Below are 13,765 nucleotides of genomic sequence, written 5' to 3' on the forward strand. Positions count from 1 at the left end.
TCCCAATTATCTCCTATTTTGTTTCATTTAGGTTTGGGAGGGCTTCCATGTATTATGTTATTTTTTTTGGTTGTACATTCCTAGCCCTGTATCCCACCTTCTGCCAGTGTGCACTTCATTTATGTTTATTGTTGTTTTTGTGTTATTACTTGGTTTATGGTATAGGGTGCGGTTAAGAACATTCAGGGTCAACCATCGATGAGTGGGGGAGGGATTGCGTGATCTTAGTGTGCAAACCCCCGCTATCAGGCAGACACAAATCATAGTCAGGTCTAGGGCAAGTACTAGCTTAGTATATTTTGGGAACTGTGGATTTTGGGTTTTACATCTCCCCTGGTTTGTCCATCCCTGTGAGAGTGTTAGGGTTCAGTTGTAACAGTATTAAGAAGTATTGGCTTAAGATTGCAAAAAAGTATGAAAAGTGGACAGTAGAAGATCGGAAATGGTTGATAAATGTAAATGGGTCTGGAAGAAACATGGGAAAAAGTGGCTAACAAACTGAAAAATTTAAGGAACCATCAAGTTTGATGGAGGAAGCCTGATGATATGTGGTTGTTTTACAGTCAAAGGCGTTACACTAGTATCGATGATGGTGTCAAAGCTGAACTATATGTGATGTAATCTACAAGATGACTTACTTCATACACTCAAATACTATGGGTATGAAAAGGACAACATAGTGTGCCAGTAGGACAACTACCCGAAGCATGCTCGAGCTTGGCAAAAAAAATGGTTCAATGACAAGGAAGTAGGTGCTGGATTGGCAAAGGAAGAAAAATGAAGTCAGCTCACCTGCATTTGGACTTTTCCCACCATGGAGAACGGAAAACACCCTATCGGGTGTGAACACTGAGGCAAAAAAAAGAAAATAAAACATCCAGCTTCCAAGGTTTGGATAAAATGTCAGGCTTTAATACAAATTTACTAATTAAAATCCAAATAGTAAATGGTATCTAGGCAGGTTGTGCTGAGCCCTAATGGGGGAATAAAGTGAAAAATAAATAAATGAGTTGACTGTGGTTGTTGTTCAAGCAGCTAGATGTTTCAGACTGAAGAGTCCTTTGTCAAAGCTTACTATTGCAAGGGTGGCCAGATAGGAGGACTCCATCTCATGCCTTACGTGGACTAACTGAATTGATGCCACAGGCATGTCTAATTCTTTGACAATGGCATAATCAGGTGGCCGGTTATCAGGACTTTTTGAATCCCTTTACCGCTGATGAACCCCAAAGGTGGGGGGAAACATGTCGAGATGTTGTTGAATATTTCTAGGGGAGAACCATAGCATGGTAGACACTCCTCATGGAGAACCACGGAGCTACCAAACACTGCTAAGTATCCCCCCATACTTAGGGACAGAGCTACCAAACACTGCTAAGTATCCCCTACTTAGGGACATTTTTTTCTACCTATATGGTGTTTACCTTTGTTTTTGTCCTCCAATGGGGATATATTTTTTCTGTGTAAACATTTATTAAATATCAGTGGGTGGACTTATTGAGGTTTCTACCTAACGGATGTATTACATGGTTTGTCTGCTCACATGCACTTGCACTTTGTGAGGTTGTTGATGGAGGGTACAATACCTAGTGGCAGGCTAGGGGTTCAATAGGGATAGTGTACCGCCCCGCGGCCTCGGCTGCGTCCGCCAAGCCGCTCGGATCCGGGCTCGTGTGTTAGTGGCTCGAGCGCCTCCGGACCTGGGGGTCACGTCGCTCTGGAAGGGTGTAGTGGCGGTGCACGCAGGGGTTTGGGTGATTGTTTGGTGGAATTGATAAAGTTCATGACGCCACCCACGGGTTGTGGTGATTGTATGGTGGACACCACCGCTGCCGTTGACTAGGCCTCCCGGGGACGGTGTTATGCAGCTTGATGTTAACCCCTCGGTGGGCAGGGGGCGATGGTCACGGGGGCCCACGGGAAGGTGAGGGCCGGGGTGCAGGGCGCAGGTTCGCGGTGCAGCGCGGTGTGGTGCCTGACGGCACTGGTGTACTCACACTGACACAAGATAACGGAGTCTCTGGTAAACCAAATGGTAGAATGGACGGGGCCCACAGCCGGCTGCGTTGTTCTCCCTGGACAGGCTGATGATGGCTGTCGTTTCCCTGCACCTGTGTTATGTAGTTTTTGACTCCTGTGCCTGGACACTGGTAGTCCGCTCCCCGGCGTGTAAGTGTCGTAGGAGCCCATTTGCCCGCAGTTGCTGGTGTCGCGGGTGGGGAGGAGGGTGTCAGCACACCGCGCTCACCCCTTCTGCTAGGGTCCGGCTGCTCAGTGGTGGCTCGAGCCGTAGGCCGGATCCCGGGGGTTTCCTCGAGCGGCACTCCTCGCCCGTGAGTGAAAAGGGGGTGTTTGTTGGGATTATAGTTCGTGACGCCACCCACGGTTGTGGTGATGGCACCACCGCTGCTCAGTGTGAGGGTCCCGGGGATGGTGATGGGAGCAGCCAGGTGTTGTGTTGCCCCTTCGTGGGTAGGGGTTGGTGATCCCGGGGCCCGGTGAAGAGATGTGAAGTGTAGGGCCTGGAGGGCGCAGGGACGCGGGGGCAGCGCTGTGCCTTGCGGCACTGTGGTACTCACTCAGCCTGAGACACGGACACAGTTTGTACGGTAAACCAACGGCTGGTAGGACGGTCCCACAGACGGTTGCACCTGCACTCCCGGTAGGTGACGGTGACGTCTCTCTTCCTTGCACCTGTTTTACTGATGGTAGCGGTGGATTCCCTCCGGTTACCCGCTCCCCGACTGCAATCTGGGCCGGAGGAGCTCTACACTTTGCCCGCAGGCGCTGGCCCTGGGGAAACTGGTGCCTTGGCGGTGGCGGTGTCTCCCCGGTAATGGTCGGGCTGTTGCCGTCAATCGGGACTTTGTTGCTGGGGGATCTGCGTCCCCTTCACTGACGGATTCGGCAAATTGGGCGACTCCTAGCCTTGCTGGGGTCCGAGAGGCCCCTGCCCTGGTGCTGACTGTCCTTCGGAACACTGCTCCAGACCACCGGGCACACAGCCAACGGGGTCCTTCCAGGAACTTCCAAACGGTCCCCCTTCGGACAGTCACCGCCGTCGCTGACCTTGCTGTTCTAGCCCTACACACAGCTGGGCTCTCAGGCTTCTCCTTCTCTCTGCTCTGTCACCACTTCTTGCTTTCCTCCTTTTCCACTTTCCTTTCCTTCACTTTCACTTCTTGTTTGTTTAAGCTCGTCCCTGAGCTGACTGCACTCTTGCCCTACCCGGGCTACTCTGCTGTTCACTCCTTCATGTCCCTGAGCTTTCTGCCTGGTTACTTCCTGCCTCCAGAGTTGTAAGCTCCTAGGTGGGCGGAGCCAACCGCCTGGCCCACCCCCTGGTGTGCATCACAGACTCCTGGAGGGAGGCAACAAGGATTTCTGGTTAGCAGGTGTGCCTACCTGGAGTGTGGGGTGTAGTGGTGTTGTTATCTGTGTCCCCTGGCTTGCCCAGGGCGACACATTGGCCCTTTGGATCTCTTGCCTTTGGTGGTGGCACTTATCCGGGATGGTTGGGCTGTTGCCGTCAATCGGGACTTGGGTGGGAATGAACCCCTGAGGTCCAGTCCGCAATCAGTAAATTCGACTATCAGGGCGGCTTCTAGTCTAGTCAAGGTCTGAGTACCCTGCCTGGTGCTTGGCTCCAATCGGCTCCCCGGTTCGGTACCGCCGGGCCACCGCCCGACGCCGGTCCTACGGTTCCACCAACCGTTCACCAACTCCTGCAGATGGCCACCACCATCTGCCCACCTTGCTGGAGGTGCCTGGGCTCTGACCCAGACACCTAGACAGTCTGTGGCAGGCCTGGTCCCAGGTCTGCCTGTGCACGTCTTTACTCCTCTCCTCTCCACTCTGACTCCTGCACTGCACTCAACTCAACTCAACTGAACTGACTTGTTTTCCCGCCTCCAGGACTGTGAACTCCTCGGTGGGCGGAGTCAACCGCCTGGCTCCACCCCACCTGGTGTGGACATCAGACTCTGGAGGGTGGCAACAAGGATTTTTGTTTGACTGTTGTCACCTGTCCGGGGAAGGGGTGTGTGTGGTGTTGTGTCTGTGACTACCTGGATAGTGCAGGGCGTCACAATAGCAACAGGAGTGCCATACAAATTAGGGTGATTCAACTTCTGTTGTAGGCAGCGGAGAATGTAGGGCTAGGCCCATGATCTTACTACCATGATTGAACTGCCTATACCCTAATCCTCACAGGTCACCACTGATCTCCACCCCTACTGTAGGTGGTCTACTAAGTTACCCTTGTGTAGATTGTACACAGCACATTTTTGTTTGGATATGTTTGCTTGGGATTTTAGCATAATAATATAATAAAGCTTATTCTATTTTGAAAGGTTTTTTTTCTTTGGTTTGCATATTTATACCTCTAATATATCTATCGGCTTATTGGTCTCCAGAAGGATTCAGGCAGTGCTGAAAGCCAAAGGTGGATTTAAAAAATACTAACAAAATAATAAAAATTAAAATTTAGATTTTTAGGAGCAAAATAGTAACAATGTAGTGACAAGACGAGAATATACATAACTAATCATATGCTAAATAGTTGCAAGTCAAATTTATGTATGAGATAGTCAAGATGATTGTCTATAAAATGAAAGTTGTCTCATGCTCAAAGCTGCAGTAGATGGTGAGAGATGGACCCTGAAAGTGAAAAGTTCAAAACATTCTTACCCTTTTACTCGTAGTATATGTGGTCTTGATAAATTATTGTTTACATAGTATTTTGTCATGTAGGCCAGGATAGACTATATATATATATATTACCAACCCAAACAAACTCTAACCCTTACGTACTGATGCCAACACTAGACGTCATAATTGGGGCTCTTTTTGATGTTTACTTTGGTTCCTCCTCTCTTCTATGTGCACAACCTTGCAATAATAGCTTTCCGGGCTGTGAAGTGCATCAAACTATGCAGAAGGAGGAATCCAGTAACCAGTATAACGAGGATTATTACTGCTGATTATCAGGTTGGCAGAGATTGTTACAAATGGGATGAAGGAGATTAGAAGTATTTAGGTGACGTACAGCACTTGTAGATTTAATCATCTGAAACTTTCAGCCTTCTCCTTCGGTGGGAACTAGGCCACCAGATATAGCTATAGCTCCTCACGGTCGATAACGTGTCCGTATTGCATTTAAGTCCCGTAGAAAAGGCATTTTCTCCCTCCATTTTTGGGGTAGGGTGGTCAATATGAAAGAACTAAAGCCCCTGCAGCCACTTATGGACTGACGGCAACCTCAAAATTGATTAATTCGTCCAGTAAAAGATCCAGTGAAAATTTAAGCAAAGCCCCAATCTTTACTCGGTCAACATGGCGATGATGAAAATGAAATTTAACCTGAGGAAACGTGTCAAGTTGGCTCAGGGGATATGGCTGTTAAATTGGTGCAGTGTTTTGGCCGGCATTGCTCTGTTTGCTATGGGATTGTTTCTCAAAATTGAGCTGAGGAAGAGAAGCGAGGTGATGGATAATGCAGAAAGCCATTTTGTGCCCAATTCCCTCATTGTTATGGGGGCACTGGTCTGTTCCCTTAACGCATTTGCTGGTAAAATTTGTTACGATTCTCTGGATCCTGCAAAATTTGCAAAGTGGAGGCCAATGCTGAAACCTTACCTGTTCGTCTGTATGATTTTCAACATCTTCATTTTCTTCATTGCTGTGTTGTGTTTGGTGACCCGAGGGTCTTTGGAGAGCACCCTGGCACATGGGCTGAAGAGTGGGATGCGTTACTACAAGGATACAGACACCCCAGGGAGATGCTTCATGAAGAAGACCATAGATCTGCTCCAGATTGAGTTCAAATGCTGTGGGAATAATGGCTTCAGAGATTGGTTTGAGCTCCAGTGGGTCAGCAACCGATACCTAGACTTCAGTTCCAAGGAGGTGAAAGAGTAAGTAGACATGAACCATGTACAACACATTGGGCTCCTATTGTGTTTTCTCTATACTTCACAGGAATCTCTGATATTTCACAGATCACACAATCGGTTCCAATAGATCTGGTAGTTTTACCCATCTGCACACTGTAATAATCACTGTGACATAATATTCTCAGTTTTTCCATACAACCATTAGGGTATAAATGGGCCTTCCAAGCTCTATACGTCTTCAGAGTTGTGTTGCTTGTGAATAGTATTTTTTTATTTTTGCAGTAGGTTTATCTGCAATCCTATGTAAGGACAATATCACAAAATGTAATAAAGCTACATTTTTATGTCTTTATTGTATCCAAAATACCCACTTAATCTACTGTAAGGTGGAGGGCTCTATGAAGGGCTATCATGTGCCACTTAAATTACGGGTGTCTTCTTATAGGTCTTTGAAAACCCTTAGACACCCATGCTCACGTATGAGTGCCATCACTGTGCTCCTTGTAGCTATGCCCTTCTCCTAGATGTATGTATTAGTCATATGTGTATTCTTAGGGCAGGTTCTCTTCACTGCAGATCTGGACTAGAGTCCTTGATTGGATTATCTGCAGATTCTGGGTCAAGCTATCCATAGACACAAGGGCAATGACCAGATAAATACATGCCATGTACAATCGTTCCATTTGCATTTTAATTAGCCAGTATGTAACAAATGTGGCAATAAAATATAATATAAGGCCAGCCAACTTTGTGTCCATGCTACTGGTGTTGAGTGCATGACTTCACCGACCTCTCTTACTGTTTGACTTTGTCCTATGTATGGCCACCTCTAACCTCTCTTACTGTTTGACTTGGTCCTATGTATGGCTATCTCCAACCTCTCTTACTGTTTGACTTGGTCCTTCCTATGTATGGCCATCTACAAACTTTTTTACTGTTTGACTTGGTCCTATGTATGGCCATCTCCAATCACTTTTACTGTTTGACTTGGTCCTATGTATGGCCATCTCCAATCGCTTTTACTGTTTGACTTGGTCCTATGTATGGCCATCTCCAACGTTTCTTACTGTTTGACTTGGTCCTATGTATGGCTGGCCACCTCCGACCTCTCTTACTGTTTGACTTGGTCCTATGTATGGCCACCTCCGATCTCTCACTGTTTGACTTGACCACCTAAAGAAGTCCCCATTCTTGTTTTATTTTCCTCCTTTCTAATGTGCAGGGTCCCTTTTCTTCACCCCCTTTTTACAGGTTTTAGTAACTAGTCTTGGATATATCTGCATGAAAACAAAAGGTTGCGTTGTTGGCTTGGAGATAGGGATGTGTTTTGTCTGCAGAACAGACCATGATTATCATGAAATGAGGTTGGACATTTTGTACTCACATGTCCTTTGATTTCTCGAGGTTTACACTTGGCTAAAGAGAGAGCAACTTTTAGGAAATGTTTTAAATTTCAAATTATCGAACGTGGAGTAAACAAGAACTTTAAGCTTCCCCTTTTACATGGTTTTGTTTGTACCATTAATGGAATAATCACAAGTGGCAGATCAGCTGCAGACATTTCTGTGATTGTTCCATTATTCTGAATGTGGCTTATAGAAATCCATGTGCTTCCCACCAAAAAAATTACATATAGATGAATGGAACTGATTTTTCACAGCAAAAACTTCTGCACCTAATCTGTTGTGTGTGAATATGTGCTAAAGTGTGCTTTCTATGGAAGACATTTCCATTATTCCATAATTTTTGGGATGAAATAAGGCAGATATGAATCCAATGGCAGATTTAGGGTCCTGAATTATTATACAGGTGCATAATCTAGGGTCATTAATCATTTTAGCCTCCACATCGAGGGATGCAAGTTCTATGAGTGTTGTGGAGATCTAACAGGTCCGGACATTCCCCAGATCTTTACTGGAAGAAGAACTTAAAAATGTAGTGATTTTTTTGGGTGTAATATTGCAGTATAAATTATAAATTATACTTTGGAGAGGTTCCAGTGCATCCTTTAGTATGGAAAATCCAAAAACCTCAATCCTACCTCATATAATATCTATGATGCAGCAACCCTACTAAAGCAAAGTAATGGCATTCATGTAACAAAAGGTATCCCATTTTCCCTACTATAATACATTACAAGTGGCTAGAAAATGTCCTCTTGTAGAAAACTATGGGGTTAAGCTGTCACTTGATTTCTACACAGTTACTTTTGATTGCTTTGCAAATTTTGTTGTTATTGTACACTGGACACATCATCAATAAGATTTAGTATTTTTTTCTTGTATCATCCAATAATGAATAGACCATTGTTACATAGTAAACCCCAAAGGGGCTGTTATCTGGTTAACCGTTAAATGGCTTTTCCCATGAACAAAGTGGGCTGCTGTAAATTGTCTAGGCAACTAGCTAAAAAGTTGTTCTTTGCAACTTTAATTGCCTGCTCAAAATTCTGCACTGAACACATTTATAGGTATTGTTATTAGTGCCTGCTGAAAATTTGCTATTGAACAAGCTAACAAGGTCTTCTTGGCACTTTTCCGTGTCTGCTCCAAATTACGCCTTGAACCACATTTGTTGGTAATGGTACTTTTAGTGCCTTCACAATATTGCCAACTCAGGCAGGAAATAAATAATTTATCTTTTGTGCCAGATGTCTGACAGGTGTAGACATAACTTTGCCAAACATATGTTTGAAAGGGGGAGACTACATCGACCATGAGTGGTAAATCACGACGAGGTTGTTGTGGAAGGGGGAATAGGCGGAGTATTGGAGATGTAAGTGTGGGAAGTTCTGTTAGTCAAAGGTCTAGTGAGCAAACACCAGCTCATCCTATCACAAGAGAAATGAGAACAACTTCCGTAACTGGACAGTGTACTCCACTAAATTTCTTTGGTAGCTGGACATCGCTTCAACTTCAAAATGAGGCTGATAAATAGCGGGTGCTAGAGTGGATGGCAAGTACTGCATCAAGTCGCCTCTCCATCTCATCCTGCACCTCAACATCACACACAGTTCATTCTACAGAGATGCCACCCCAATTATACTCATGCACATGCATCACAAATCGCCAACCAGCAAACTGACTGTGTTGAACGCAACATGGGCGAGTCTCAAGAGTAGAGATGAAAGAACCTGTTCGGTAAAGGTTCACCAATTTCAAATTCATTATGAGCCTTAGATTGTTTGTTCCGCAACCCTGAGAATGTTCCTCAAAAGTCGGTAATATTAGTTTTTGTTCATTTTCTGCCCCCGAACGTTGGCTGCGTTTCCAAAAATGATTTTTTAATAGCATTTTTTGCTTTTGTATAGGATTGTGGTGCTGTCTGATGTGGGGATGTGTAACATCAGTGGAGGAGGCGGGGACTCTGACCCGGGAGAAGGTTTTTGGCGCGCTATAAAGAAAACGTTCCTGTGCTGAGAATCATATATATGTGTCCCTGCTATGTACTGTGTAATAGCGATGTCTGACCGTACAGGGACATGGTCTGATCATACCACATCCCCTGGGCCAAAGAATGACAAAGAGAGTATACAGACATTACAGCATCTGATGGCAAATAATTCTTTCTTTGAGGTAAATCATTTTTTTAAAATCAGGGAAATGCTTTACCTCACAAAAAGAATCAGTTGTGATCCTGTGCACTAAGATCTCTATACTTGTTTACTTCCTCCCCTGTCCAGGAGCTGTGGTCAGATACAGCCATTACACAGTCCATAGCAGGGATACAGATATAAGATTATCTCAGCACAGGAACATTTTCTTTAAACACATCTAACTGTGGAAATTATTATTATTACAAGATCTACACCGTGTGCAGAATTATTAGGCAAGTTGTATTTTAGAGGATTTTTTTGTATTATTGATCAACAACTATGTTCTTAATCAACCCAAAATACTCATAAATATCAAAGCTTAATATTTTTGGAAGTTGGAGTGTTTTTTTTTTGTTTTTGTTTTTTTTTTTTAGATTTTAGGATGATATCTGTTTCTGCAGGTAACTATTACTGTGCAGAATTATTAGGCAACTTAATAAAAACCAAATATATTTCCATCTCACTTGTTTATTTTCACCAGGTAAACATATATAAGTGCACTATATTTAGAAATAAACATTTCTGACATGCAAATATAAAACCCCAAAAAATGAGTGACCAATATAGCCACCTTTCTTTATGATGATACTCAACAGTCGACCATCCATAGATTCTGTCAGTTGTTTGATCTGTTTACGCTCAACATTGCGTGCAGCAGCCACCACAGCCTCCCAGACACTGTTCGGAGAGGTGTACTGTTTTCCCTCCCTGTAGATCTTACATTTTATGAGCGACCACAGGTTCTCTATGGGGTTCAGATCAGGTGAACAAGTGGGCCATGTCATTATTTTTTCATCTTTTAGACCTTTACTGGCCAGCCACGCTGTGGAGTAGTTGGATGCATGTGATGGAGCATTGTCCTGCATGAAAATCATGTTTTTCTTGAACGATACCGACTTCTTCCTGTAGCACTGCGTGAAGAAGTTGTCTTCCAGAAACTGGCAGTAGGTCTGGGAGTTGAGCTTCACTCCATCCTCAACCCGAAAAGGTCCCACAAGTTTATCTTTGATGATACCAGCCCATACCAGCACCCCACCTCCACTTTGCTGGCGTCTGAGTTGGAGTGGAGCTCTCTGTCCTTTACTGATCCAGCCTCTCGCCCATCCATCTGGCCCATCAAGTGACTTTCATTTCACCAGTCCATAAAACCTTTGAAAAATCAGTCTTAAAGGGGTGGTTCACCCATTTTTTTAAATTTTCTGTAGGAGTTCTACTTACCTTTCTAGGCGTTTTCTCCATTGGCTTCTGTTTCCAGTTCTGGCACTGAGCGGCGCTATCCTGCACGCTCAGTGCCGGTCACATGACCCCCTGGAGCTGTGGCCGCCAGCATCCTCTGACGTCCCGGCATTTCCGGGCTCTCAAACAAGACGGGTACGTCAGAGGAGGCTGGCACCACTCACACTGAGTGACAGGGCTGTGGGCGGTGACTACCGCACATCACAGCCCAGTATCGAGGGGAGGATCCGGAGGACGTCAGTGTGGAGCCGGCGTCCTGCAGATGGTGAGGCACGGGGCGCCAGTGTGCAGTACAGGGGGGGGTTCTTCAGCTGAACCCCCCCTGCACGTAAGTATGTGATCATACTGTCCACCCGTCCGCTCTGCTGCGATGTCAGGAGAGCGGCCGGTGTCGGGCAGTGTGATCATCTGCTCCTCCCAGCAGCAAGACACTGACAGGCATGTCACCGCTGTGTTCTGCCATCTGTCCTGCTGCATGGGACCAACTGTCTGCACTCTATCACCTGCACCACAAGTCACAGAGTGGAGACAGTTGGTGACATGTAGCATCCGGTCACCTGCACAACAAGTCCCAGAGTGAAGACAGTGACATGCTCTGCTCTGACACATAGTGTGCTATATGTCACTAACTGTCTCCACTCTGGGACTTGTTGTGCAGGTGACCGGATGCTACATGTCACTAACTGTCTCCACTCTGGGACTTGTTGTGCAGGTGAGAGTGTATACAGTTGGTACTATGCAGCAGAAATCACAGAGTGGGGCAGTTGGTGACATGTATCATCCGTTCACCTGCACAACAAGTCCCAGAGTGGAGACAATGTCATGCTCTGCTCTGACACATAGTGTGCTATATGTCACTAACTGTCTCCACTCTGGGACTTGTTGTGCAGGTGACCGGATGATACATGTCACTAACTGCCCCACTCTGTGATTTCTGCTGCATAGTACCAACTGTATACACTCTCACCTGCACAACAAGTCCCAGAGTGGAGACAGTTAGTGACATGTAGCATCCGGTCACCTGCACAACAAGTCCCAGAGTGGAGACAGTGACATGCTCTGCTCTGACACATAGTGTGCTGCATGTCACTATCTTTCTCCACTCTGGGACTTGTTGTGCAGGTGAGAGTGTATACAGTTGGTACTATGCAGCAGAAATCACAGAGTGGGGAAGTTAGTGACATGTATCATCCGGTCACCTGCACAACAAGTCCCAGAGTGGAGACAGTGACATGTAGCATCCGGTCACCTGCACAACAAGTCCCTGAGTGGAGACAGTGACATGCTCTGCTCTGACACATAGTGTGCTGCATGTCACTATCTGTCTCCACTGTGGGACTTGTTGTGCAGGTGACTGGATGATACATGTCAATAACTGCCCCACTCTGAGACTTGTTCATGTGAGAGTGTATACAGTTGGAACAATGCAGCAGAAGTCACAGAGTGGAGCAAGTTAGTGACATGTATCATCCGTTCACCTGCACAACAAGTCCCAGAGTGGAGACAGTGACATGCAGCACACTATGTGTCAGAGCAGAGCATGTCACCAACTTGCTCTGCTCTGTCATCTGCGGTGCTGCATGTCACGTTTTTGCCGCGATTTGGTGCGTTTTTTGCTGCGTTTTTGCTCACTGCGTTTTTAATCAGTGCACAATGCCATTAAAGATTGTTGATAAAAAAAAAAGGTCTGATGTCATTTCCTTATTCAAAATGTTCATTGTATGCAGGAGAGCAGACAGCAGCTGCAGAACTACAAGGCTCAGCATCCTCCATTCACTAGTGTATGCAGGAGAGCAGACAGCAGCTGCAGAACTACAAGGCTCAGCATCCTCCATTCACTAGTGTATGCAGGAGAGCAGACAGCAGCTGCAGAACTACTTGGCTCAGCATCCTCCATTCACTAGTGTATGCAGGAGAGCAGACAGCAGCTGCAGGACTACAAGGCTCAGCATCCTCCATTCACTAGTGTATGCAGGAGAGCAGACAGAAGCTGCAGAACTACAAGGCTCAGCATCCTCCATCCAGGACTGTATGCAGTTTTTTACCCAAAAAGAAAAAAAAATGACATGGGCTTCGCCATATTTTTGTATGCTAGCCGGGTACAGCAGGCAGGTACGGGCTGCCCCCAACCCCCAGCTGCCTATTTGTACCAGGCTGGGAACCAAAAATATAGAGAAGCCCTTTTCTTTTTTTTTAATTATTTCATGAATTTCATGAAATAAGTTAAAAAAAAAATGACGTGAGCTTCGCCATATTTTGGTGTCAAGCCGGGTACAACTAGGCAGCAGGGGATTGGAATCCACAGTGAAGGGTGCCCAAGCTTTCTGGGCACCCCCACTGCGAATTGCAGTCCGCAGCCACCCCAGAAAATGGCGCTTTCATAGAAGCGCCATCTTCTGGCGCTGTATCCAACTCTTCCAGCTGCCCTGATGCCGGGTGGCTAGCTGGGTAATAATGGAGTTAGGGCTAGCTGTATATTATCAGCTAGCCCTAAGCCCGAAATTCATGGTGTCACGCCAATATTAGACATGGCCACCATGAATTTCTAGTAATGATAAAAAAAAAAACACAACACACAGAAAAATATTTTTATTAGAAATAAAACACAACACAATTAGTGACTCCATCTTTATTGAAATAAACCCCCCTCCGCAGTAATCCTGGGTTAGGGTCCCACGCCGTCCAATCCGGATCCAATATCATCTGATCGGTTTGCTGGAAGGCAGAGCGATCAGATGATGTGTCAGGTTTCGGGATGTGAATCACATCATACATCAGCTGATTGTATAAAAGCCGATTATACAATCAGCAGATGCATCGGTAGAAAAATAAATAAATAAATAAATACATACTCACTTATGTGCTGATTACCGGCAGCTCCTGCAGCGGAGTCTGATCCTGGCCCATCACTGCAGGAGCTGCCGGTAATCAGCTGATGAAGTCCCCTGACGGCAGGATCAGCTGATAGCCGGCCGCCGGCACCGCGAGAATCGATCAGCTGATGTGTCAGGTGACTGCATCAGGTGATCCACCGCCAGGT

At 45.8% G+C, this 13,765-nt stretch overlaps 1 protein-coding gene across 1 annotated transcript in view; it reads left to right on the top strand.

Moving 5' to 3' along the window:
- The first annotated feature begins 5,334 nt into the window (after nt 1-5,334).
- Nucleotides 5,335-13,765, top strand: part of PRPH2 (peripherin 2) — a 61,695-nt gene continuing 53,264 nt past the window's right edge. Inside the window, exon 1 of the mRNA XM_075338005.1 lies at nt 5,335-5,915. Coding sequence (XP_075194120.1) covers nt 5,335-5,915 — 581 coding nt within the window. The remainder of the gene's footprint in view (nt 5,916-13,765) is intronic.

Source organism: Anomaloglossus baeobatrachus, chromosome 3, assembly GCF_048569485.1.
Source record: "Anomaloglossus baeobatrachus isolate aAnoBae1 chromosome 3, aAnoBae1.hap1, whole genome shotgun sequence".
Lineage (NCBI taxonomy): Eukaryota > Metazoa > Chordata > Amphibia > Anura > Aromobatidae > Anomaloglossus > Anomaloglossus baeobatrachus.